The sequence below is a fragment of the Mustela lutreola genome, chromosome 17 (assembly GCF_030435805.1).
Source record: "Mustela lutreola isolate mMusLut2 chromosome 17, mMusLut2.pri, whole genome shotgun sequence".
NCBI classification, from domain to species: Eukaryota; Metazoa; Chordata; class Mammalia; order Carnivora; family Mustelidae; genus Mustela; species Mustela lutreola.
The window spans coordinates 38191938-38219526 of NC_081306.1; the positions used below are offsets into that span (position 1 = coordinate 38191938).

At 45.9% G+C, this 27589-nt stretch overlaps 1 protein-coding gene and 1 long non-coding RNA gene across 2 annotated transcripts in view; one reads left to right on the forward strand and one right to left on the reverse strand.

The window, feature by feature from the left end:
* Positions 1 to 454: 454 nt before the first annotated feature.
* On the reverse strand, positions 455 to 17619 carry LOC131820106 (uncharacterized). The gene is made up of 3 exons (XR_009349459.1): positions 17529 to 17619; positions 3807 to 7209; positions 455 to 589 (listed from the first exon to the last, which is right to left on the reverse strand). It is a non-coding gene; the product is annotated as an uncharacterized LOC131820106 (long non-coding RNA).
* Positions 17620 to 17725: 106 nt separating this feature from the next.
* Positions 17726 to 27589, forward strand: part of ZNF12 (zinc finger protein 12) — a 33964-nt gene continuing 24100 nt past the window's right edge. Inside the window, 2 exon segments of the mRNA XM_059155643.1 lie at positions 17726 to 18086; positions 19121 to 19185. Coding sequence (XP_059011626.1) covers positions 19171 to 19185 — 15 coding nt within the window. The 5' untranslated portion in view covers positions 17726 to 18086; positions 19121 to 19170.

Genomic DNA, 27589 nt, shown 5'->3' on the forward strand with positions numbered 1-27589 from the left:
TGAGATGATGTAATCCTTTTCTTAGCCAATTGCTTCTTAACCAGTAGCGGGTGGTGAGGATTAAAAGTAAAATCTCCTGCCATCCTAGAAATCCTCTCTGCAACTATAGAAATAAGGACAACCACGCTATTGTTTTTTTTTTTTTTTAAGATTTATTTTAGAGAGTAAGAGACAGAGCAGGGGGAGGGGCAGAGGGAGAGCTAGAGAGTGAATCCTCAGCCGACTCTGTGCAGAGTGTGGAGCCCCATGTAGGACTCGATCCCACAACCCTGAGATCTGGACCTGAGCTGAAAACAAGAGTTCCCAAACTGACTGAGCCACCCAGACTCCCCTGTTCCATTGTTAAATAACCATTAAACCAGACTGTGTTGCATGTCACAGGCGAACTACTAACAAGACAGCAAGGAGAAAAATGAACCTCGCCTTTTCAATCAGCTCGGCAGATACATTCCATTACATAGAAGTTCTCCAGCAAAACAATACACCTGTTTCAGGGTCACAGGACTTGCCAGCGGCATTTGGTATAAGTTTTTCATTGTTCATCCTAAATGTACCTTGTCATCTTGGTGCCCATCCGTGCCAGTTGTCTCTGTCCAAAGGAAAAAGAAAACTACTTACACATTTCTGACAAACAGGTCGTTAAAGCTCAGAGTTAGGTGTCTAGGGCCCACCCTTAACTCTCCTGGTGACAGAGAGACACTAGCTTCCTTGAGGCTTACATTTCAAAGAGATGGCTCCCAGGCCCTTAAGAACAACCATCCCCTGTTACAATGCTAGCAAGAAAATGGTTTAGCTTCTAGGAGATTTAGATACATACAAAATCCACAGAGGAAGTTTTCTCCAGGTAACACTCTTTCCAAAGGTAATAGTACTGATTTATGCTAATGATGGGCACATAACCCATTCCTGATTTCTCTCACTGAGCTGTTGCATCAAACAAATCCTGCACAAAGGCGTGCTTCTCCGGAAGCTGCTCTGTTCGCCATCGCTGTGGCTGTGTAGCCCGGAAGTCCTGCCCAGCTCTTGCTGCTAGTAGGTGTGGTCTGTGCCCGAATTCCCACCAACAGACTTCTCACCAACAGAATGCTGGAATTCATGAGAGGTGACCACACTTCCCCTGGGCCTGAGACTGGAAGACCTCCAGGCACGTTTCTTCTGTGTTCTTTTCCATTTTCGTCAGGTAACGGAAGGAAGCTATGCTGAGCACCTTGGGGAAGACAGGCAGAGCCCCCCGCCTGCCCCGTCTATTGGGTCCTGGCCTCCACCCTTGCCTCCCCCATAGGCACTGACCTGCTCACCTGAAGACTGGGACACCCTCCTGCCTCTCAGTCCACTCTGGTTCTCTGCCTGTGAACTCTGGCTGTCATGCCCACCTCTCCCTCACCACCCAACTCTGTCCCTGCAACTCAGAGACATCCTGGGCAGCCCCAGGACCCCTGCCACATACCTCAGCCTAGATAACTCTCTGGGTGGTGAACTGGAAGCTCTTGGGGGCTCACTCCTCTCTCCAAATGGCTAAAACCTGTCATTTCATATATTCATATATTTCCCCCTCCTAGAAACTTCTTTAAGCAGGGAAGGCAAATCTGAGCCCTGTGATTCTGTCTGGGCCAGAAGTACCAGATCTGCACCTTTTTTTATTTTTTAAAGATTTTATTTGTTTATTTGACAGACAGAGATCACAAATAGGCAGAGAGGCAGGTAGAGAGAGAGGGGTGGGAAGCAGGCTCCCTGGTGAGCAGAGAACGTGACATGGGGCTCAATCCCAGGACCCTGGGATCATGACCTGAGCTGAAGACAGGGGCTTTAACCCACTGGTCCAGGCGCCCCTGGACCTGTACCTTTTAAAAATATATACATATTATTTATTTATTTGACAGAGAAGGGGCACAAGCAGGGGGAGCAGATGTGAGAGAGGGAGAAGCAGACTCCCCGCTAAGCAGGGAGCCTAATGCTGGTCTCTATCCTAGAACCCCAGGGTCAAAACCTGAGCCAAAGGCAGACACTTAACCAACTGAGCTCCCCAGGTGCCCCAGATCTATACCTTTTAATGTGGCTTCATTAAGATCTCTTCATTTATTAGTATTTAAAATATAAAGCTTTCTCTTTTTGTATTTGTATTAAGTACAAATATTGCCCCCAATATGTCACTGACCTTTTCAACTTAATGTTTTACTTTTATTTTCTGCCATATGGACATAATGTTTTTAAAGATTTTTATTTATTTATTTATTCATGAGAGACAGAGAGAGAGAGGCAGAGGCAAAAGGAGAAGCAGGCTCCCTGCTAAGCAGGGAGCCCTGATGTGGAACTCGATCCCAGGACTCTGGGACTATGATGTGAGCCAAAGGCAGATGCTTCAGCATCCAAGACCCCCAGATGACCCTCACTCTCTCTTCCTACTTTTCTTCTGTTTTGACACCATACTTGAAGAAGCCTTTCCAGCCCTTAATTTTCTAAGTAATTGCCTGTGTTGGCTCCTGTTTCTCTTTAACACATCAATTTTATGAAGATAACTGGCAGCCATCCTCAAGATTTGTGCATCATTCTTCTCTTAAAGTCTTTCAACCATTTTTTGCCCCCAAACTAGCACATTCACGGTGACCAGGAAATGTCAGAGGCTAAGAAAGCTCAAGTTTCCAATCTGTATGAAAGAACTAGTTCTTCTTTGAAGCCTCGGGACATGGCTTGTTTTAATGGAAGGGGCCACAGAAGTGCGAGGAAAGTGGCTGAATCTGAATTCCCTCTTATGCAAAATACTGGTTGGATGGGTTTACAGGGAAGCTGCAACAAAGTAAGACAACCCAGGGGCCTTAACAACAGAGATGAATTGTCTCCAAGTTCTGGAGGCTGGGAGTCTGAGATCCAGGTGTGGGCAGGCCTAGTTCTTAGGCGGGGTGGGGGGGGGTGCGGGGGCTCGGTCCCATCCTCTCTCCTTGGCTTGTAGCCGACTGTCCCCTCTCTATGTATCATCACAGTCTCTTCTCTCTACCTGGGAGTCTCTGTATCCAAATTTTCCTTTTTTCTTTTTTTAAGAGTTATATATTTATTTTAGGGAGAGAGTGCATGAGCAAGGGGCGGGCAGAGGGGGAGACAGAGAGAGAGAGAGAGAAAGAAGCAGACTCCCTGCTGGGTGCCGTGCCTAGCTTGGGGCTCATGACATTGAGATCACGATGTCCACCCTAAGGCTTCATTTTACCTTGATTTTCCTCCGTAGAGTCCCACCACCAAAAAAGAAAGAAAAGAAAAAGAAGAAGAAAACATCACATTCTGAGGTACCAGGGGTTAGGACTTCAACACACGAAGAGGGGGAAGGGGGCTTGGACGGGAGCACACAATTTTACCCCTAGCCTTTGCGTCCCTGGTCTTGTCCAGTTTGCTTCCTCACTGCCTTGGTTATGTTAACATGGGCAGAACGCTTACAGGTCATCTTATCTACGTATTTTATTTTATAGGTTGAAGAGATGGGACCCTGAAGGCAGGAGGATTTGCACAAGGGCATGTGCTGCTTTGTAACAAAACCATTACTTTCCCATTCTCACCGCCCCCATTTTATTTTATTTTATTTTATTTTATTTTATTTTATTTTATATATTTATTTGACAGAGGGAGATCACAAGTAGACAGAGAGGCAGACAGAGAGAGAGAGAGAGGGAAGCATGCTCCCTGCTGAGCAGAGAGCCGGACACGGGCCTCGATCCCAGGACCCTGAGATCATGACCTGAGCCGAAAGCAGCGGCTTAACCCACTGAGCCACCCAGGCGCGCTCACCACCCCCATCTTTTAGACAAGCATATTATAACTACTGGCTTATGTTCTCCAGATTATCTACCAACGGGAGTCTGAGCAGATGGAGAAGGGACATCGTGAACAGGACTGAGGACTTGAATCAGAGCAGCCGAGGTGAATCCTGGGATCTTGCTTCAGTCTTTAGCGCATCACATCCCTTGTTCTAAAAAACAAATCCCAGAGGTGCCTAGGTGGCAGTGGGTTAAAGCCTCTGCCTTCAGCTCGGGTCATGGTCTCAGTATCCTGGGATCGAGCCCCGCATCGGGCTCTCTGCTCGGTGGGGAGTCTGCCTCCCCACCCCTGTCCCTCTGCCTGCCTCTCTGGCTACTGGTGATGTCTGTCAAATAAAGAAATATAACCTTTAAAAATAAATAACTAAATAACAAATCGCAGACTTCTGTTTTGTTATGGCGGGGGTCCACTCAGGTCTGATGGCTGAAAACATCAGGAATGGAAATCTGAATGCAAATAGGCTTCCTAGAGATTGAACTTCTGCAGCCACGAGTCACGTGACCTTCATGGGTCAGTGTGGGACCCGCAGGAGGTCCAGGACCAGGGACTCTGTGCGGGAACCCCAAGGCCACCTGCAGGCTCTCTGAGACCTCATCCAAATGTGAAGGTTAACAACTGCAAACAAAGGTAACTGTCGGTCCCTGCACCTTGGATCAACTACTTTTTAAAAATTTCAGTTTTATTGAGGTGTAACTGACATATAAATCTGTACGATTTAAAGTGTACATCATTATGATGTACACAGTGAAGGGATTCTAACCACCTAGTTAATTAACACATCCATGACCTCACCCACTGACCTTTTTGAGGGGTGAAAACATGTAAGATCTACTGCCCTGGCAAATTTCATTTATGTGCTATGTTGTGTGCGGTTACTGTGTCTGATAGGAGATCTGTAGACTTCATCTTCTCACTGAAAAGTTTTCTTCTTTTTACCAGCCTCGCCCTAGTTCCTCCACCTTCCCCACCCCTGGCAACCTCCTTTCTTTTTTTTAACCTTCTGTTTCTCTGAGTTTGACTTTTTGTTGTTTTTTAAGATTTCCCATATAAATGTTACCAACAGTATTTGTCTTTCTCTGTCAGTCTTATTTCATTCCACATAATGCCCTCAAGGTCCATCCATGTTGTCACGAATGGCAGGATTTCCTACTTTCTCACCTCTATACAAATACCAATCTACAGCTCCCTGTGTATGGACCTCACATCCTCTTTATGCACGCCTCCGTTGACGGACACCGTGGTAGTTTTCCTATCTCGGCTATTGTGAGTAATGCTGCAATGAACACAGGAGGGCAGATATTTCTTTAATATCCTGTTTTCATTTCCTTTGGTTGTATACCTGGCCTTAAGAGTGCCAGATTATAGGGTACTTCTGTTTTTTGGGGGGTTTGTTCGTTTGGTTTTCTAAAATCTTTGGAGAAACCTCCATATTGTTTCCTGGGTGAACTGGTTTGACTTTATTTATGCTTGGACTGGGCTCCTTAGCTATCCGTAAGTTTGATCGAAGTGCAAAATAAAACTTGAGGCACATCCCGAATTAAGGATGTGTTTCTCATCCAATTTCAAACAATGGATCGAAAGCAAGGCTTAGCCAAAATGTGGAAACATTACTGGCGTCCATCAACAGATGGATGGATAAACTAAAAATGGTATGTATGTATCACTGTTCTTATATGATTGTGAAAGGAACATGTAAAAATGCAAACATACACACACACAGAATGGATATTATTCATCTTTAAAAAGGAAGGAATTCTGTCACACACTATAACACAAAGGAGCTTGGAAGACATTGTGTTGAATGAAATAAATCAGAAACATACGCAGAAAATACTGCATGATTCTACGGATAGGAACTATCTGAAATAGCCCAATCTCTAGAGACAGAAAGTGGAATGGTGCTTGCCAGGGGCTGGGCGAGGGGAGAACGGGCAGTTCTCCTTCAGTGGGTGCAGAGTTTCAGTTTCAGGGAAGACGAAAAAGTTCTGGAGAAGGATGGTGCTGATGGTCGCACAGAGACCCGAAGGTGCATACTGCTAACAAATCATACCCTCAAAAATGGTTAAAATGGTAAATTTTCAGTCCTGTTATTTTAACACAGAAGGAGAGAGTGAGCAAGATTCAGATGCACAGGTGAGAAGCAGAGGTAGGAGGTAGGAGGTTGGGAAGAAGCTTCTTCTGATGTTAATGGACAGCCGGCCAGAACCTCTGTGACGGCGTCTATGCTACCACATGCTTCCCACCTTCTTGGTTAAACAGATTCTGCCTTAAACGGGAGATTTTTCCATCTAGCCTTTTTGTGCATGTGGCATTTTGTTCATAAGATACACAAGTGGTCATGAAGTTTCTGGGTCGAGAGTGATACACGGGCTTACAAATTTCAGATGCAGACTAGAGCTGATTAATTGTGATCAAGGGGCAGGTTTTGGGTGGTCCAGGGACTTCTTAAGTTGTAGACACCGTCTGAAGTGTGTGAGAACACAGGTACAGTTATCTACCGGTTCAGGTTCCCAAAATGTCTCTTGGGCTCAGAGTTGCCTCAGAGGAGAGCGTGGGTGCTCCCCCACCACTGAACCCCCACCCCCAACACAATGTCTGTAAAACATGGAGCAGAAGAAGTCTACCAAATCAAGCGATTTAAACTAACTTTCTTTAAAAAAAATTATTTATTTATTTGTCAGAGAGAGAGAGGGAGGGAGAGGGAGCGAGTGAGCACAGGCAGAGAGGCAGGCAGAGGCAGAGGGAGAAGCAGGCTCCCCGCCGAGCCAGGAGCCTGATGTGGGACTCAATTCCAGGATGCTGGACCGTGACCTGAGCCGAAGGCAGCTGCTTAACCAACTGAGCCACCCAGGCGTCCCTTAAACTAAGTTTTACTTCCAACAAGTCCATGTACCTGGAACCTTCTTGACATACTTATGTCTGTCTTGTAAGTTCTTACGTTTCGGCCCATCCCAAATTCCCTTGTCTCTTTCCTCCTTCTCCCACCAGATTGTGCCCTGAAAAGGAATAGGAAGGATGGAGAGAGCCCAATATGTGCCAAGAGGGGAGAGAGCCGGGTATCTGCTGGAGAGGAGTAGAGCGATCCAGACCCCTCGAGGACAGTTTTGGAGGATGGTCCAAGGCTGGGTCGGTGGCTGGAAACAGCCCTTACCTCGAGATGCAAAACTGGACACCACTGTGGCAGTTACGTGTTTCCCTTCAAACTGGTTGCCAGGTTGGAATGACCTGTGACATCAGAGGCTTCCGACCTTCCTGATTGGAAGGACCAGATTCCATGGTGCTTGGCAGCAGAGGTAGACAACTGTATCTTCACAGACCTTTTGGCCACTCCTGGCTTTGCCCCAGCTTGGAGAAGGGATCACGGGCTTGTGTTCGGTCAGAAGTTGCCCAGAACAGGGTCTCAGGTTTCTGGGAGGACAGAAGAGCTTGGGAAAAATCATGGCTGATGATCAACCTAATCAACCGCATTCCCAGTCTGAGGACCAGAGTCCCCAGCCTAGCACCTCAGGGTACCAGCTCAATGTGGTGGATGATGAAATCCCAGGACCATCAGGTGAGAAAGGAGGAAGAGGAAGGGACTTGGGAGGCTTGGCTAGTAAAGAGGAATGGGTACAAAAGTCAGGAAGGAGTGTCTGAATAGGGTGTGTGTGACAGGAGAGATCCAGAAAGCCGGGGATTGGAGAAGGAAAGTACAGGATTTGGGGACAAAACTATAACCATGGAAGGAAAGCCCAGGAAGCAGGGAAAGTGGGTTAGGAGATGAGGTCCAAAGAGGAGGTAAAGGAAGAGAGAAAATTATGCCATTATTCCCAGGGCAGAAGTTATCTACAATGAAATTTTGAGGATGGGGGTGGTGAAACAGTGCCAAAGATGAATGGGGACAGATGTGTATCAACAAAGGAGAAAGATGGAAACATGGTTGGGGAGATGTCAATTGTCAGTAAGGCTGGAGAGAATGAAGGGGAAGTTGGGGTTTTTGGAGGGGGAGAAGGGGTGGCTGAATTCCAAAGACCAAAGCCTTATACTGTAGCCTGGTTTCTTCACTCAGCCCCCTGGGTAGACCCCCGCCCCATGCCTGAGTCCCCCACAAGGAAGAGAGGAAGGGATGAGTCAGATGAGGAGACAGGCTCTGGCGCTGAGGACATCTGGGTCGTGGAGTCACTGTGTGGCCTCAAGATGAAGTTGAAGAGACAACGGGTGTCTTCAGTGCTCCCTGAACACCACGAGGTCTTCAAAAAGTTGCTTGGTAAGAAGATCTCCTCCAACACTCTTCCATTTTCTCTTTAAATTCAAGAAGCTTCCAATGGAAAAGAATTTTCCAGTGGAAAAGCATTCTCTGAAGGTTGGTGAGCTCTCCATCCTTGGAGGACTCCATAATGATCCCTCACTGGGGACACATGAAAATGACAGAGGATTAGGTGAGACTTGGAGAAAGGTCTGTACTTGGGATGAGAAAGATTGGTTTCAGTTACACTCCTGAGATGTCTTAGTTCTTATTGGTCTTTTGCTTTTTTTTCTTTTTATATTTTATTCATTTATTTTACAGAGAGAGAGAGAGAGAGAGAGAGAGAGAGAGGAGAGAGAGAGAGATATCACAAGCAGGCAGAGGCAACAGAAAAAGATGGGGAAAGCAGGCTCCCCGTTGAGGAGAGAGCCTGATGTGGGGCTCGATCCCAGAACCCCGCGATCACGATGTGAGCCGAAGGCAGAGTCTTTAACCCATGGACCCACCTAGGTGCCCCTTATTGGCCTTTTGACAATAAATGTCTTTGGCTCTGTGTGTGGAGTTGGGCAGGGGGTGTGGAAATGACATGCCATCTTTATACCCTTATATCACTGTGGGATGAGAAAATGACAGGGAATGACTGTGGTCTCCACAGTGGCATATCCATGCATGATGAGATAGCGTCCCTGTTGACTTCCCATCCAATCTTACAGGTGTGCTCCCTCAGCCTCCCCACACCGGATGCCACCAACGTTCTCCGGGCGGTGACTGGTCTTTGCTCCCTTTTGCCCATCAGCCTCACCGCTGGCCACATCCTGGAACTTCCCCAGGAGAGGCATCATTCTCCTCTTTGCCCTGGAATGCTCCCACAGTAACCCCGTTGTGCTTCTCAACCTGACCTATGCCCTCTTTTCACAGAGGATCCTGTCATTCAAAAATTTCTGGCCTGGGACAAAAATCTGAGCGTATCCGACAAGGTATCATTGTTCTCCACTCAGATGTGTTCTTGCTCCAACATCTGTCCTGGGGCAGGGCGATGCTTCCAAAACCCTTTCTCCAACCTCATACTGCCAACACTTCCCATTGGGGACCTCGTGGTTTCCTGCAGGTCCTCTGGGACCTGAGTCCCAGGCATGCCCCTCTGGCTGTTGCCACCTTAAGTCCCTTCTTTCTCAGCTCTTGGGTGGGGCTCCCCTCGGCTCAAGCTTCTCAGAGACCCTCTAGAGGCCGGCTGTCCTGAAGACAAGCCCTCAGACCAGCACAGCTTGCTATCCTGTGAGCACCATCAACTCTTCCCTTGACTTCTTTGGTTTGCAACCAACCTTTTGACACCAAATAAGCAAATTCACCCAGTCCGTCAAAGCGGGAGCACCTGCTCCAGCCTCCTGTCCCCATGCCCCACTGGTTTTCCTCGCCCAGGATGTGACCTCTCTCTGACACTGTGTCTCCTCTTGCCGCCAGTATCTGCTGTCTATGGTCATAGCTTACTTCAGCCGTGCTGGCCTCTTCTCTTGGCAGTACCAGCGAATCCATTTCTTCATAGCCCTGTGAGTATTTTTGTCTCATCCCTCAGTAGAATTCGCTACCTGGGTGGATGGAGGAGGAAAGTGGAACCCTAACCTTTCTTCTACTTTATTTTTTAAACCATTTCTAACTGCTTATTAAACTACTTTTAAAAAAAACTGTTGACCCCGTTTATAAAAACGATAGGATTATAGGATAGTGTTTTTTTAGACTGTTCCTTGTAAACACAAACAACCCTGACGTCAGCCAGGAAAAGCAAACAGAAGACCCTTCTAAGAGGACAGAAGGAAGGAATGGACACGGCCCTGCCCTGAGCAAACAGACTAGCGAAGCAGCCAGTCCTGATCCTCTGTCTGTCCCCTTCCCACCGCGATAACAAGTGTAATTGTTTTCCTCCTAAGCATTCCCAGCACAAATGCCTCCATTCACGCCCCCAAGACATAGCACAGATCTGTTGTGAATGCTTCCGCGGGTGAGTTTTACAAGACTGTCCCCAATCCTGTGGGTGCTATGTGCATGAAGTCCTTCAAAGTTCTGGTCTCCTCCTTCACTCTCCAGGGCCAGTGGTGTTCTGGGTCAAGGCCAGGCTTCTGAGCTTGGATTCAACCCTTTCGTCTTCATCCGACTTGCTCATCCCCTTGCTGTTTCAACCTTCTAAGGACACTTCCCTCTGTTCCTATATTGCGTTTTCTGTCTAGGTAATTTTGCACCTATACCTGAGGAAAACGACTTGTCCTCAAGGTCAACTTCAACTCCCAAATATTCAGATGCTCCCCCCTTCCCCGCCCCGCCAACCTCCCTGACTTCCGCACCCCAGCAGCACTTCTGTAAAATCCGAGTGTCATGGATATTCTGGACTATGGTTATTGCCTATCCACTCCCCGCCCCACCCCTCTGTCCCCTTCCCCAAGCCCATTAGACTTGATGCCTGCAGGACTTGTCAAGATATTACCACACTCTCAAAGACACTGCAGAATTCCTTCTGTTTTGCATAGGTTTAAGTTATGTTGGGACTAGGAGGTGATCAGTTTTGCACTTGAATATGAGAAAAAGCATCATTTATTCCTTCAACAAATACATATAGAGTACACCTTATGGACCAAGGACATGAGGCAATGGGAAGAGAGGTTCAAGAAGTGCGTGTTGAATTCATGCACCCATGAACCCAGTCCTATATTAGTCATTTGGTAGGAAAGTCATGGTTACAGAATAGAACAGGGTCAGCTCCTGCCCATGGGATATGTATGTGGCCTTGCTCTATGGGAAGACAGGTTTGTGCACAAACTAGCTAAAGGGAAGGGGTGGGTGTGGGTGTCCCCCCACAGGACATGCCCTCAGGCTTCCCATTGAGTTCCCTCTCCATCCTCAAGCTGGAAGAAGTCTCTGCCCAGCCATGCCCTCTTGATGACTGAGTGGCACTCTGTGACACTGGGTAATAAGCAACCTGTGTCCTTGCTGGGAAGCTGAGCTCAGGTGGGGGAGGGGCATCCTTCCCGTCCTGCTCCTGACCAGCCACCTGATGTCTCTCTCCAGCTACCTGGCCAATGATATGGAAGAGGATAACCAGGCCCCCAAACAGGCCATCTTTTCATTCCTCTATGGGAAGAACCGGTCCGAGCGACCCTTGTTCCACAAACTGAGATTCCAATTTATACGATCCATGAACTGGAGGACCAGGGTGTCCCGAGAAGAGTGTGAAGAGGTAGGTTGGCTGGAGGGATTTGGGGTGTGGGGCCCAATGGGAGAGAGAGGAGGTGCAGCGAGGGACATGGGGATTTGGGACCAGAAAGAATTAAGGGTCTGGACGACAGGAGGGAGCAGGTCGGGGGTCGCGGGGGCAGGGCCCATCTGGAAGTTGTGTTCTCATGGGGCCGCTTGTCTTCTAGATCCAGGCTTTTGATCCAGACCTGTGGGTGTGGGGGCGAGACCGCCTCACTCTGATGCCCTAGGTCTCCTAGGGCCATGGAGGCCTGAGGTCATCGGCCTAAGGGAAGGTAGGTCTCTGTCCTCATGGGTCCAGGCACAATGATTTCTTGTGTAATGAGGAGATCTGAGGAATCCAGGAGCTGAACCCACGCTCATCTCCCTAGCCCCACATGTCAGCCTTCCATGCGCTATGAGGTGGAAGCCGTACACGCACTCAGGTCCCAGCCACGAGCTGACAACCCCACAGAGCCATGACTCAGGGAGACGTGTGGAAAACCTTAAGGACCTCAGGAAAACCAGTTTGTCACAGAGGCATGGACTTGGCTGAAATGATTACATTGAAACCAACTGGGCCCAGATGATAGCTCTGAGGAAATGTTGACTTTCTGTGAAAAGGGAGCAAGTTTCCAATTTTTTCCCCTACATTGTGTTTTTACTTTCTCTTTCATGCCTCAGAGATATGAATTCTGGGGATTTATTTACAACAAAGTAAATGTCTAACAATAGGGCATTGGATGGAACAATCTATCTATCCAATAATAAAAGATAAATTAGGACTAACTGTATGTTCATCCAGATTTGCTTGCGAACACATTGCTGATGCCAGATGACATCTGTCAGTCCTTTGTGTCCCCTGCCAACTTCTGGACGAGTTTCTCATCTCGTTCCATTGCATCTTTCCCCTCAGGTTCACATCAAGGGGTGTGTCAGAATGAGTGAACCTTCAGAAATACTAGTTTCAGGGTGCCTGGGGGGCTCAGTGGGTTAAGCCTCTGCCTCGGCTCAGTTCATGATCCCAGAATCCTGGGATCGAGCACCACATCGGCCTCTCTGCTCAGCCGGGAGCCTGCTTCCCCCTCTCTCTCTGCCTGCCTCTCTGCCTACTTGTGGTCTGTCTGTCAAATAAATAAATAAGATCTTTAAAAAAGAAAAGAAATACTAGTTTTAGCATAGCTTATTGTGATCAGCACGTAGAGTTATAGATTTGGGCAGAGGATTAAGTAAAGATTTGGTTTAAATCATGTGAACTAATTCTCAGTCCATTCGGGCTCCCAAAACGAAGTACAACATGGCTTTGAGCAACAGACACTTATTTCTCATGGTTTGGAGGCTGGAAGTCTGAGAGCAGGGTGCCGGACACTTTTCTGGGTTGCAGACTAAGTGGGTTCTGAGTTATGTCACTGGGGTCTCTTTTATCAGAGCACTACTGCCATTGTTGAGGGCCCCCCCACCATGGCCAAATCATCCCAAAGAGCTCATCTTATAGCACCATCACCTTGTGGGTTAGGATCTCAATGTACAAATTTGAGGGAGGTGAAGAGACAAACATTCAGACCATGTAGCACTGACCAAATTTTGGACTAGGTGTTATGGTTAAACATTAGGATCTAGGGTTAGAATGGAGGATTATGTGGTCTCATGGTTCATGATGTTGATGTTTGCAGTATGGTTCTTTGTTCAGACTTTAAGTAGCACAAAAGGACCAAGGTGAGTTTCAGGTCTAAAGCAACATTCTCTCAAGTTTGTTTGTTTGTTTTGTTGTTGTTGTTGTTTTGTTTTTGTTTTATTTTTAAAGATTTTATTTGTCAGAGACAGAGAGAGAACACAGGCAGGGGAGTAGCAGGCAGAGGGAGAAGCAGGCTCCTCATTTGAGCAAGGAGCCTGATGTGGAACTCATTCCCGGGTACCTGAGCTGAAGGCAGACGCTCAACCGCCTGAGCCACCCAGGCGACCCTCAATTTTGCTTTACTCCCTGAGCAGAATCACCTAGAGTCCTGGCTATCAAGCAGATAACCGGGTGTGACCTTAGGCTCATGAAAAAATTGGGGGGGTCAGGGTCACCAAAGTCCAAGAGTCATAACTGAAAATGAATTGGGGTTTAGAATGAAGGATTAGAGATAAAGTTGGATTTATGAATTAGTCTAAATTCTGGTTAGAACTGACCAATATGTCTGGACCGTTGACTCCTTGCGATCTGACTTCCTCTCTTTCTCTCAATTTCAGATCCCTGAGGCCCGGGGCGATGCAGGTTTACAGCAGGAAATCAATCTAGACACTAACAATAGGCATGAGGAAGGAAGAGAGGAGTCTCTTGTGCAGATAATCTAGAAGAACCCAAGACCTTCTAAAATTAGCTAAAGGGAATTTTCATATTGTACTCCGAGGAGCTGGGAGTACTTATAGGAGTCCAGAGAAGGACAATAAGAAACCAGACTGTTTTTCAGAATCCACCCTTTCCTGAGGTGGTGCCAAATATTTCAGATTTTTTAAATTCAAATCTCGCTTGAGGTAGGAGTTGGAGATCCTCTTTTTTATGCATTGGGACACAAACAAGGAGGAGATTACTTCAAAAATATAAAACGAGAGACAAAGGATTATAATAGCCTAATATTATGCCATGAATTTCATTGGTATATTTTGAAAATGTTGTCCTTAGAACTATTTTATTTATTTTTATATTTTATATTTATGTATTTATTTTTAAAAGTTCTGAAATAGTCATAGTTTTCAAAACATGTTCCTACAAAGTTTTGTGATGAGATTACACCTGTAGATAAAATATTGTTGACATATTCGGGATAGGTTTTGTGTTTTTACTATAGCTGTATATCAATTACACTTATAACTAGGTAGGTGATTCCCTCAAGTTTTTATTACTGTAAATGTTTATTTGACATGTAGTATTCATTATTAAATTGTGGGAATCAGTTGTAATTCTTTTACTTGCCTGGATGACACGTTTGTAAGTTGTTTTATGTTACTTTAGGTTTAAAGAGGACACTGCAATGTGTCTCTTGAGGAAACTACAAAGTTTTGGGATGAGATTACACCTGTAGATAAAATATTGCTGACATATTCGGGATAGGTTTTTATGCTTTTACTATAGTTATATATCAATTACACTTATAACTAGGTAGGTGATTCCCTCAAGTTTTTATTACTGTAAATGTTTATTTGACATGTAGTCTTCATTATTAAATTGTGGGAATCAGTTGTAATTCTTTTACTTGCCTGGATGACACGTTTGTAAGTTGTTTTATGTTATTTTAGGTTATTAAAGAGGACACTGCAATGTGTCTCTTGAGGAAACATAATAAAGATAAAAGTCTTCATCTTCGTGGTGTTTGTGGTCATCTCAATTGGTCTTACGGTTCACTGTCCAATGATACTCTTTCTCAATGGGGTTGTGATTATTCAGCCACACATCTTACCTTTGAAAAATAAGTGTAAGCTTTTTTTTAATGAGGATGTGGGTTTTTTTAAAAAGATTTTATTTATTTATTGGACAGAGAGAGATCACAAGTAGGCAGAGAGGCAGGCAGAAAGAGACAGGGGAAGCAGGCTCCCCTCTGTGCAGAGAACGGGATGCGGATGCGGGCGGTCTCGATCCCAGGACCCTGAGATCATGACCTAAGCCGAAGGCAGACATTTAACCCACTGAGCCACTCAAGCGCTCCAAGTGTAAGTAACTTTTTATGTAGAAAAAAAAAAAGAAGATAAATTGAACACTGAGCTTGTGTCTTAAAGCAAGAAACAAGGCAAAGATATTGAGGCAGGAAAAGGGGAAGAAGTAAGATAGAGCTATGGGGACCTAGATAATCTGAAATTCACAACAAAGGCAACGTGCCTCAGTGAGAGTATGCATTTTAGGCGATGATCCATGGCAAGCAGACCCACAGGTGCAAGGGAGCACCCTTCTTTGGTAGAAGGAAAATCTACAGTATGGGATGAAATAGAACAACTGGAAAGAAATGAGGCTTTGGGAGAACTTTCTGAGAAACACAGTAAGTTAGGAGAAGCTTAAGCTGTCAAATAAGAGAGGCATGGAGAAGAAAGAGTTAATGGCAGGAATCCTGAATATTGGATGAAACCGATCTTGGGAGATGGTAGCACCAGAGAATACTGGGGCTGTCTCAAATACCAAGCTTCAGTGTCCACGGGAAGCATCCCATGGATGTCTTGGCACATAGATGCATATCAACCGTCATGAAGCTCACCTGAGCTTGGTGACCAGAGTTTTTACTGGGCTTTCATTATGCAAGTGTGATTAACTCCATCATTGGCCATACATCGAACACAGTCTCCAACTCTCTTCCTTCCCCTAGAGATTGGGCTGATATCAAGTGGTTCAAAGCCCCAGACCTGTTGGGGTTCCTGGTATGGCTGGCCCTATCCTGACTCATCTCATTAGCACAAACTCAGGTTTGGTCCATGGGGCCCAGTGTGAGTAACAAACACTCCTATCACTCAGGATTCCAAAGATGTAGAGGTTCTCTCCCAGGGAGCAGGGAGGGAGAGGTATCTGAAAAATTATTTATACAACACACTGGCTATGGTAGGAGATTGGCAAAACTCAGGTAGTCAGAGAGGTAACATTTTGGGGACAGATCTATCACAGGAGATGTTGGAGAAGTTGACAAATAAGGATTGAAATAATGGGGTCCTCATGGGGATTTGGAATAGCTTGGGAGATGTGAGATATTTAGGAGATGAACACAGCACTCTATAGAGGAACAACAAGCAATGGAGTAAAGACAAACCAAAGGGAAAATTGTGTGTGTGTGTGTGTGTGTGTGTGTGTTGTGGTTGGGGTTGGGGTGCAGTTCGGATAAATGAGATGAACTCCGAAGACTGGAGCGATTTCAGAAAGTGAAACCACCAAGGTCAGAAGAGCCACACGGACATCAGCATCTGATTACAGCAGCTCAAGGAGAGGGATGGCATTCAGAATTGGGACACAGTTGATGGACTGGGAACAGCAGAGGCTAGATTCTGCAGACACGGAAACAAAGAGGAGAAACAGTATGGCAGCTTGGAAACAGATATAACACATGAGACACTTAGGACTTAAAATGTATATTTAAGAAGCTTTAGGTCTCTGCAAGGTGGCAGGTAAAGGCAGATTAGGAAACAACTCAAATGAGGAAAGACCTGAATGAAAAGGCACAAGAAACAGGACGGTGGATGCACACAATACAGCAGTAACAAACAGGCGAGAAAGCAAACAGTCCGCTGACTGATGACAGGTGAGAACTGGGAGTGCTTGGGAACACTGGAGCAGAACATGGAGGTTTCAGCATGAACACCTAGAGAAACTGAGATCAGGATGGATCCAGTTGAAGAGAAGGGAGCCGAGGCTGCTGAGAAGGGGGTGAAGCTTAAGAGACTTGGAGGATAAAGAGAGGGACCAGCTAGGAAAGTGGGAGAGGCTAGAGGCCACCGAAGGCTGAGAAGGAATACGGATCCAGGGAGGTGGTTCGGAAGTGTGAGCTGATGGCAGAAGCACGTGTGGCTCCCAGAGCACAGAAGAGTCAGAGCAGCCAAGCTTCTGGAACCGGAAAGCATCCAGGCCTATAGGTGGCCGCTGAGGGGAGGTCAGGAGGCAGCAACAGCGAAGTTCAGCCACACAGCAGAGGAACAGTGGGCTTGTCCTGTGAAGCAGGAGTGATGGAAGAAGTCCAGTGCCTGGAGATGGAGAAGTAGGAGAGTGGTGGGGATCAGGGGTGTGATGTGGCTCAGTCAGTGAAGCAGCTGCCTCGGCTCAGGTCATGATCTCAGGGTCCTGGGATCGAGCCCCGCATGGGGCTCTCTGCTCAGCAGGGAGCCTGCTTACCCCCCACCCTCCACCTGCCTCTCTGCCTACTTGGGATCTCTCTCTCTCTGTGTCAAATAAATAAGACTGAGTGACAAACAAGGAGGAGCTGCTTTGTGAAGGGGAAACACGGAGAAAACTACAAAGAAATAGGAGCAGGGACTCAGGAAGAGTCCCGCGGGCAACTCCGGGGCGCCTGTCTCAGTAGCTACTCCCATTCTCTCCGCTTCTCCCTCAGCGGCACCCACGTTCCCTCTACCGCTACTCTCATCCTAGATAAGGCGGGATTGTCTTTTTCTTTTCAGTTTTTCCCTTTATTTCTCCTTTCCTTCCTTTCCCTTTTGCTTCCCTCGCCCTTCCTTTTCCCTTCCCTACCTTTCCCTCCCCTCCCCTTGCCTTTGTTCTTTTTAAGTGTGGCTTTTTCGAGACGTCCCCTAACTTGTGGGCGCTTGAACTCACGGGAAACAGAGGTCCGGTATTTGACTCGCTCCCGAGTGGGCTCCAAGAGGCGCACCGCCGCCGCCGTCCTGCGCATGTGCAGCTCGGCCTGTGTGCGTGTTCGCGCACGCGTAGTGCCGCTGCGCTGCTCTCGCTTCCTGCCCGAGTTCAGGTCACCGCTCGCTGTGGTTCCCAGGCTTCGGCCTCCGGCAGGCGAGCGTCCCAGTGTCTGAGGGGTGCCCCCCTTCCAGCCGGGCCGGCACCCAGCGAGCGTGGGGCTGTGCGGGCGCGGGTCCTCGCGGAGGCTCGAGCGGGGACCCCCGAGCGCGAGCCCCGGAGCCCGCGGGCTGGGCCGGAGGGGCCGGACGGTGGCGGCGGCAAGGACGCAGGGCGGCGAGGCCCCGGCCCGGCCAGTCTGCTTCCGAATCGGGGCCCGGGAGGGTCGTCGGCCCGAAGTGAGTTTGCCCTGTAGGCCCAGAGCCGGCTCACCGGGAACGGCAGCCCTGGCGGGCGGAGGAGGAGCCACCCCCGTCCCGGAGTCCTCTGGAGCCTCGGGGCAGCTCGGCGTGTCCCGACGGGGTAGGTCGTGCGTTTGTGGGTCTTGCGGGCGGCTGGACTTGGAGGGATGGGCGCTCCTCCGGGACTCGGGACTCGTGGGACTCACGCTCCTGGGGGCGCAGGGAGTTCCTCTCTCCCCTCCACCCCGACACCCTTGCTCCCCCGGTTCTCTGTCCAGTTGTAGACGGGTCTGTAAGCGCGCAGGAGCGTGTTCTGACCCCGCTGGGTTGTGCCCTGGGGCATCCCCCAGTGTAGGGCAGGACCAGTGTGCGAGAAGGAGTTGACAGGAGAAGACTGGGCCTGAGAAGGGAAGGGGCTTGCCCACGTTGACGGGGTCTGGGGGGTGGGCTTGCTCGCAGGACTCGCCTCCTGGACCTGGGTTCTGTCCTGTTACATTTAAGTCAAAATGAGTTTCTTAATAAAAGACCCTTTTGCGGGCGCCTGGGTGGCTCAGTGGTTAAGCCGCTGCCTTCGGTTCAGGTCAGGAACTCAGGGTCCTGGGATCGAGTCCCGCATTGGGCTCTCTGCTCAGCAGGGAGCCTGCTTCCTCCTCTCTATCTCTCTCTGCCTGCCTCTCTGCCTACTTGTGATTTCTCTCTGTCAAATAAATAAAATCTTTTTTAAAAAAATAAATAAATAAAAAATAAATAAATAAAAATAAAAAAAGAAAAATAAAAGACCCTTTTGCAGTTTGTACAAAGGATTTAAAGACAGCCATGCCTGAGCGCATCTCTTTCCTCAGAGCATCCCCGTTCTGTTCTTAAGTAGTTAAAAGGGGTAGTGAGAAGATGAGTGTAACAGATTTTGTTTTATGTTACTTTTAATGATGGAGGATGATTTCAATAGGATTCAGGTTGGTTAGTTAAGAAACAACATACCAGTCAGGTGGGAGTTACAGACAGGTGGGTGTGCCCTCATTCTTTTGGTCATTTCTGAAGATTTAAAGGGACAGTGTCGCAGTTTCTTTCATGGAACTTGCCAGGAGAGTACTCTCCCCCCCTTCCTCGGCAGTCCAGATCTCACTTAGTTTCGTTGATTGTCCTTTCTTTCCCCAGGTCTGCCTCCACTTTCACTGTCCTTCCTGTTTTTCCAAGATCAGCAGAAAATGAGTAAATCTTTGGTGAGTATTTCTGTGTCTGTGTTTATTCCCCACTTGCACTTACAGTAGGCCTTAGGAGGTGAGTAGTTCAGACTTTAAAGTGGGAATGGGGACATAAAAACAAAAAAGGTGTGGGCGGACAAAACGTGGAGTAGTAGCGGGGCGCCAAGCATGTCTGTCACGTTCATCTGTGTGGACAGCGCAATCCTTCAGAGCCCTTGAAGCCAGAGTTCAGTTGACATTCGTTGCAAAAAGTGACAAATACCGTTCGGTACTTGACTTACACTGACCTGCCAAAAAACAGTTTTGTTTTCTCGCGTGTCTTGTGATTTCTTTGGCCGGGTTGTTGGAATGCTGAACAGGCTTCCTGAGTGGCCCTCCCCAAACCGTGGACATTGGTATCTCACTTGTGTCTCCTGGAGGCAAGGCATACTGTCCAGGGAGCACCCAGTGCATGTAATTTCTCTGGTAACTAAAACATTGCCCTATAAATGCATCGTTTTTATTGCTCAAGTCAAGGGGAGGATGAGGGAGCTCTGGAGGTATGGCCTTTCCACCCTCCAGTGAGTCTTGCCAACTAGTTCTCTCTGATCATCTGTCTGGTTTGCATCTCAGACTGGGCGGTGGCACCTCTGGGACAGATTGCTGATTTCCCACTCACGTTGTATCCCAAACAGCACTTCCGGGTCTGCCCCTGTCCCTCTGGAACCTGACCCGGTAAAGGTTAAGCTGGGAGTCAGTCCTTGTGTTGGACCACTTGCCACCTTTCCTATCTGCAGAGGCGGTCTGTTGGCATCTCTGACGAGTTTCTCCTCTTTGTGACTGCTTCCTCTGCCCTCTTCTTGTGTTGTCATGTCCCCGCTGACTTTTGCACCTTCACATCCTCTGAGCCACCTGCTCTGTCTGTTCTCCCACGTGGACCAGATGCCGGGGCTTCCGGGGAGGGTGTCTCAAGTCGCCTTAATAGACCCAGTAGATTCAAAAGGAATTATTTGCAGCCCCCCCACCTATGCTTTCCGCTGTCCTTCCCTGTCCTCTCTCTGTTCCATTGTCTAGCCTGTCACTCTGTCCCGAACAATGGGGTTCATTCTCCTCTCTGTCTGCATCCTGTGTTACATTTGCATGTTCCTGTTGTTGTGTTCTAAGTGGCTTCTGTCCCTTCCCCTTCGGCTCCTCCATGCTGCCGTTAAAATAGCTCATTCTTTTCATCTGTGGACCATTATAGAAACTTCTTTTCTGTGTTCCTTTCCTGCATGGGCTCAAGTATATTTACCACGCTGAGCATTTCTCCAAAACTGTGAATCACATAATTTTGTCCCCATGTGGAAAAAGCACTTCAGAGGCTCCCTGAGTGGCAGGAAATGCAAGGCTGGGGTGGGCGGGGCAGTCAAGGGGCTCCGGCTTATTAGTGAGACAACAGGCAGAGAAGGAACGCGGCCTGGGGTGTTCTAGCTGATTGAGGCCCATACTGGGTTGGTGGGGTTGGGTTTGTTCTTTTCAACACACCCCCCCCCCCCACTCAAGAGAATATTAAGTCATTTATTGATTACACATGAAAATGGGTGTTATACAAGGTTTAATCCATCTATGATTTTATCTGATACCATTATTCAATTTAGATATATTGCCTAGGATGTGCCAACAATCATATTGATAACCAAACAAACTCCAGGACTTTGTTTGGGTGACCCTTTTAATGTGAACTCCAGGTCACAACACATTGTCAGTTCAACTGCACCAAGGTTTGGGGAGACAGTGGCTTCTGGGCCCAAGCAGGTTGCAAATAAATTTCGAATGGAACCTGGCATCACCCTGAAGGAATTTGAACTTCACACTGTTGGGATAGTGTACCAGGACGGCTTCAGTGTAGACTGACTTTACACAGCACATTTAAGAAAAAATACATTTATTCAGGGTCATGATCAAACTATTATATTTAGCAGCATGGATGCAAAAAAAAAATTATATTAAAATCCTTTATTGGAATGCTTTACACTTTCCAAAGAACAGAAACTAAAGTAACCCGTTATACAGTTAGTCACAAATACAGTCCTGGAGTTGTTTGCCCCGTATACGTGAGTATCCTCTAACATGTCTTCTTTGTAGCAGCTCGGCCCTGCCACCACTGTGCTTGGCTGAGTTCAGGAATCAGTTGTAACCTGTAGCTTCCTTGTTTCTCTGGCTCTCCTCTTCTGCTAAGCTTCGTTTACTGGCAGTAATTAAAACCTTCTGCTGGGGCACCTGGGTGGCTTAGTGTGTTAAACCTCTGCCTTCGGCTCAGGTCATGATCTCAGGGTCCTGGGATCGAGCCCCACATCAGGCTCTCTGGTCAGCAGGGAGCCTGCTTCCCCCTCTCTTTCTGCCTACTTGTGATCTCTCTCAGATAAGTAAATAAAATCTTAAAAGAAAAACAAACAAAAATCTGCCACTGCTGTAGCTACTGCTGCTACTGGAACCACCATAGCCACCTTGTTTTCATGATTTGGCAAAGTATTGGCGTCCATCTTGGTGCCAGAGCTTCTGCCTCCCAAATTTCTTCCTTTCATGGGTCCAGAATTTGAGGATTGATTGTTGTAATTGCCGCAATCATTATAGCTTCCACCACCTCCAAGGTCGCTTCCATCATTACCAAATCCGTTCTAGCCATCCGCACTGCCACCCTGTTTACCACCACCTCGACTGCCACCAGAGCCACCTCGATCACTGAAGTTCCCTCCACAACTGAAGCTGTCATTCCCAACAAAACCACTTCCATATCCAGCAGCAGAGTTTCCAGAACCACTTGGACCTCTTTGGCTGGATGAAGCAGTAGCCATCTCTTGCTTACATAGGCCTTTCCTTACTCCCCAGTTGTGGCTGTTCACAGTGTGGTATTTTTGAATGACAGTCTTGTCTACAGAGTCCTGGTCATCAACTGTTACAAAAGCAAAACCCCTCTTTTTTGCCACTGGCTCGGTCAGTCATGATCTCCATCACTTCGCTTTTCCCATACTGTTCAAAATAATGTCTTAGATGATGATCTTCAGTGTCATCTTTAACGCCACCGACAAAAATGATTTTCCCAGTTAAGTGGGCACCAGGTCTTGGAGAATCTTCTCTTAAGCCAGCCCTCTTCGGTTCCACAACTCTCCCGTCCAGCTTGGGCGGCCTTGCGTTCATGGCTGCCTCCACCTTCTCCACAGGGGAGTATGCGACAAACCCACCACACAGTCCCCAGTGCTCAGAATGGCTCTTCAGACTCTCATCGGTTGTTTCAAGGCTCAGACCTCCGATGAAGATCTTCTGCAGCCGTTCAGGCTCTTTGAGAGACTGTGACTTAGACATGACCACAGTGGGAGGGGCCACTTCAACGATGCTTACTTGGCGGTGGCCATGGGCGGAAAGGACTTGGGTTTGTTCTGAACCACAAGTGAGTTTAAGTATATATTCACATGTTTGGAAGCTTTTGTTTTGTGTGTGGCTTTTATCTTAATCACATTTTTTATTCACATTGACTTTCCTGACATATTTTTGGCCAGTGCAAAAGGGATTATATAATCTCTCATAGGAGATATGAGTGGATGTGTATATAGAATACACATGGTATGTGTGTATATGTACCCACACATCCAGAGTCTCTGTGAAAGTTGTATTCTTACCTAGTAACCCAGTGACTGATGGTTCCTTTTTTAAAAATTTTTAAAAATTTAATATACAATGGGGTGCCTGGGTGGCTCAGTGGGTTAAAGCCTCTGTCTTCAGCTCAGGTCATGTTCCCAGGGTCCTGGGATCAAGCCCCACATCGGGCTCTCTACTCCGCAGGGAGCCTGCATCTCCTCTCTCTCTCTGCCTGCCTCTCTGCCTACTTGTGATCTCTGTCTGTCAAATAAATAAATAAAATCTTTTAAAAAAGTTAATATACAGTGTATTGTTTCAGGGGTACAGGTCTGTGATTCATCAGTCTTAGACAATTCACAGCGCTCACCAGAACACATACCCTCCCCAGTGTCCATCCCCAGCCACCCCATCCCTCCCACCTCTCTCCACTCTAGCAACTCTGAGTTTGTTTCCTGAGATTAAGAGTCTCTTACGGCTTATCTCCCTCTCTGGTTTCGTCTTGTTTCATCTTTCCCTCCGTTTCCCTATGATCTTATGTCTTGTTTCTCAAATTCCTTGTATCAATGAGATCATGTGATAATTGTCTTTCTCTAATTGATGTATTTTGCTCAGCATAATACCCTCTAGTTCCATCCCTATCATTGCAGATGGCGAGATTTCTCTTTTTGATGGCTGCATAATACTCCATTGTAGATCTATACCACATTTGCTTTATCCATTCATCTGTTGGTGGGCTTCTAGGTTCTTTCCACAGATTGGCTATTGTGGACATTGCTGCTATAAACATCAGGTGCACATGCCCCTTCGGATCACTACATTTGTATCTTTGGGGTAAATACACAGTAGTGCGATTGCTGGATCGTAGAGTAGCTTTATTTTCAACTTTCTGAGAAACCTCCATACTGTTTTCTAAAGTGACTGCACCAGCTTGCATTCCCACCAACAATGTAAGAGGGTTCCCCTTTCTCCGTGTCCTCGCCAACACCTGTCGTTTCCTGACGTGTTCATTTTAGCCATTCTGACTGGTGTGAGGTGGTATCTCATTGTGGTTTTGATTTGTGTTTCCCTGATGGCGAGTGATGTTGAGCACTTTTTCATGTGTCTGTTGGCCATTTGGATGTTTTCTTTGCTGGAATGTCTGTTCATGTCTTCTGCCCATCTTGATTGGATTATTTGTTGTTTGGGTGTTGATTTGGATAAGTTCTTTAGGGATTTTTGGATACTAGCCTTTTATCTGATATGTCATTTGTGAATATTTTCTACCATTTTGTCAGTTGTCTTTTGGTTCTGTTGACTGTTTCCTTTGCTGTGCAAAAGCTTTTGATTTTAATGAAGTCCCAATAGTTCATTTTTGCCCATGCTTACCTTGCCTTTGGCAATGTTTCTAGGAAGAAGTTGCTGCAGTTGAGATCGAAGAGGTTGCTGCCTGTGTTTTCCTCAAGGATTCTGATGGATTCCTGTTTCACATTGAGATCTTTCATCCATTTTGAGTCTATTTTTATGTGTGGTGTAAGGAAATGGTCCAGTTTCATTCTTCCACATATGGCTGTCCAATTTTCCCAACACCATTTTTTGAAGAGACTATCTTTTTTCCATTGAACATTCTTTCCTGCTTTGTCACAGATTAATTGACCATAGAGTTGAGGGTCCATTTTTGGGCTCTCTATTTTGTTCCATTGATCTATGTATCTGTTTTTATGCAAGGACCATACTGTCTTGATGATTAAAACTTTGTAATAGAGCTTAAAGCTCAGAATTGTGATGCTACCAGCTTTGGTTTTCTTTTTCAACATTCCTCTGGCTATTCAGGGCCTTTCCTTCTTCCATACGAATTTTAGGATTATTTGTTCCATTTCCTTGAAGAAAATGGATGGTATTTTGATGGGGATTGCGTCAAATGTGTGGATTGCTTTACGTAGCATAAGCATTTTCACAATATTTTTTATTCCAATCCATGAGCAGGAAACGTTTTTCCATTTCTTTATGTCTTCCTCAGTTTCTTTCATGTGTATTCTATAGTTTTCTGAGTACCAATTCTTTGCCTCTTTGGTTAGGTTTCTTCCTAGGGATCTTATGGTTTTGGGTGCAATTGTGAATGGGATCGACTCCTTCATTTCTCTTTCTTCTGTCTTGGTGTTGGTGTATAGAATTGTAGCTGATTTCTGTGCATCGATTTTATAGCCTGACACTTTACTGAATTCTTGTATGAGTTCTCGGAGTTTGGGGTGGAGTCTTTTGGGTTTTCCACATAAAGTAGTATCACATGATCTGCAGAGAGTGAGAGTTTGACTTCTTTGCCAATTCGGATGGCTTTAATTTCTTTTTATTGTCTGATTGCTGAGGCTAGAACTTCTAGTACTATGTTGAATAGCAGCGGTGATAGTGGACAGCTCTGCCGTGTTCCTGACCTTAGGGGAAAAGCCATTGAGAATGATATTTGCTGTGGGTTTTTCATAGATGGCTTTGATGATACTGAGGTATGTACCCTCTATCCCTACACTTTGAAGAGTTTTGGTCAAGAAAGGATGCTGTACTTTGACAAATGCTTTTTCTGGATCTGTTGAGAGTTTCATGTAGTTCTTGTTCTTTCTTTTCTTAAAGTATTGTATCACACTGATTGATTTGCAGATGTTGAACCAACCTTGCAGCCCAGGAATAAATCCCACTTGGTTGTGGTGAATAATCCTTTTAATGTACTGTTGGATCCTATTGGCTAGTATTTTGGTGAGAATTTTTGCATCCATGTTTATCAGGGATGTTGGTCTGTAATTCTCTTTTTTGATGGGGTCTTTGTTTTGTTTTGGGATCAAGGTAATGCTGGCCTCATAAAATTGGTTTGGAAGTTTTCCTTCCATTTCTGTTTTTCAGAACAGTTTCAGGAGAATAGGTGTTATTTCTTCTTTAAATGCTTGGTAAACTTCCTCTGGGAAGCCATCTGGCCCTGGGTTCTCATTTGTTGGGAGATTTTTGATGAATGCTTTAATTTTCTTGCAGTCATGGGTCTGTTCAGATTTTCTACTTTTTCCTAGTTCAGTTTTGGTAGTTTCTCCGTCTCTAGGAAAGCATCCATTTCTTTCAGATTGTTTCATTTGCTGGTATATAGTTGCTCATAATATTTCCTTATAATTGTTTGTATTTTTTTCAGTGTTGGTTGTGATCTCTCCTGTTTCACTCATGATTTTAATAATTTGGGTGCTTTCTCTTTTCTTTTTGATAAGTCTGGCCAGGGGTTTATCAATCTTACTAATTCTTTGAAAGAACCAGCTTCTCGTTTTGTTGATCTATTCTACTATTCTTTTGGTTTCTATTTCATTGATTTCTGCTCTTGTCTATACTATAATTTCCCTTCTGCTGGGTTTAGGCTTTCTTTGCTGTTCTTTTTTCAGCTCCTTTAAGTGTAGTAACTTAGGTTGTGTACTTGAGACCTTTCGTGTTTCTTGAGAAAGACTTGTATTACTATGTACTTTCCTCTCAGGACCACCTTTTCTGCATTCCAAAGATTTTGAGCAGTTGTGTTTTCATTTTCATTTGTTTCCTTGAATTTTTTAAATTCTTTGATTTCCTGGTTGACCCATTCATTCTTTATTGTGATGCTCTTTTTAGCCTCCATATATTTGAGTTCTTTCAAACTTTCCTCTTGTGGTTGAGTTCTAGTTTCAAAGCATTGTGGTCTGAAAATATGCAGGGAATGATCTCAAGCTTTTGGTACCAGTTGAGACCTGATTTGTGACCCAGGATGTGATCCATTCTGGAGAATGTTCCATGTGCACTAGAGAAGAATGTGTATTCTGTTGCTTTGGGATGGAATGTTCTGCATATATGTGTGATGTCCCTTGGGTCCAGTGTGTCATTTAAAGCCTTTATTTCCTTGTTGATCTTTCCTTAGATAATATGTCCGTTTCAGTGAGGGGGGTGTTAAAGTCCCTTACTCTTGTTTTATTATTGTCAATGTGTTTCTTTGATTTTGTTATTAATTAATTGGCTTATATATGTTAGGGGCATAGATATTTTAAATTGTTAGATCTTCTTGTTGGACAGGCCCTTAATTTAAGTATGATATAATGTCCTTCCTCCTCTCTTATTATAGTCTTTAGTTTAAAATCAAATTTGTCTGATATAAGGATTGCCACCCTAGCTTTCTTTTGATGTCCATTAGCATGGTAAATTGTTTTCCACCCCCTCACTCTGAATCTGGAGGTGTCTTTGGGTCTAAAATGAGTCTCTTGCAGACAGCATATCAGTAGGTATCATTTTTTTTTTTTTTTATCCATTCTGATAACCTATGTCTTTTGGTTGGGACATTTAGCCCATTTATATTCAAGGTAACTATTGAAAGATAGGGATTTAGTACCATTGTATTGCCCGTAAGGTGACTGTTACTGTATATTTTCTCTATTCCTTTCTGGTCTATTAATTTTAGGCTCTCTCTTTGCTTAGAGGACTCCTTTCAATATTTCCTGTAGGGCTGGTTTAGTGTTTGCAAATTCTTTTAGTTTTGCTTGTCCTGGAAACTTTTTATCTCTTCTATTTTCAATGACAGCCTATCTGGATATAATATTCTTGGCTGCACATTTTTTTCGTTTAGTGCTGTCATGCCAGTCCTTTCTGGCCTGCCAGGTCTCTGTGGCTAGGTCTGCTGCCAATGTAATATTTCTGCTGTAATATTGTATGTTACAGACCTATTGTCCCGAGCTGCCTTAAGGATATTTTCTTGTCTCTGAGACTTTTAAGTTTTAGTATTAGATGACAGAGTGTTGACCTATTTTTATTGATTTTGAGAGGGATTCTCTGTGCCTCCTGGATTTTGATGCCTGTTTCCTTCTGCCAG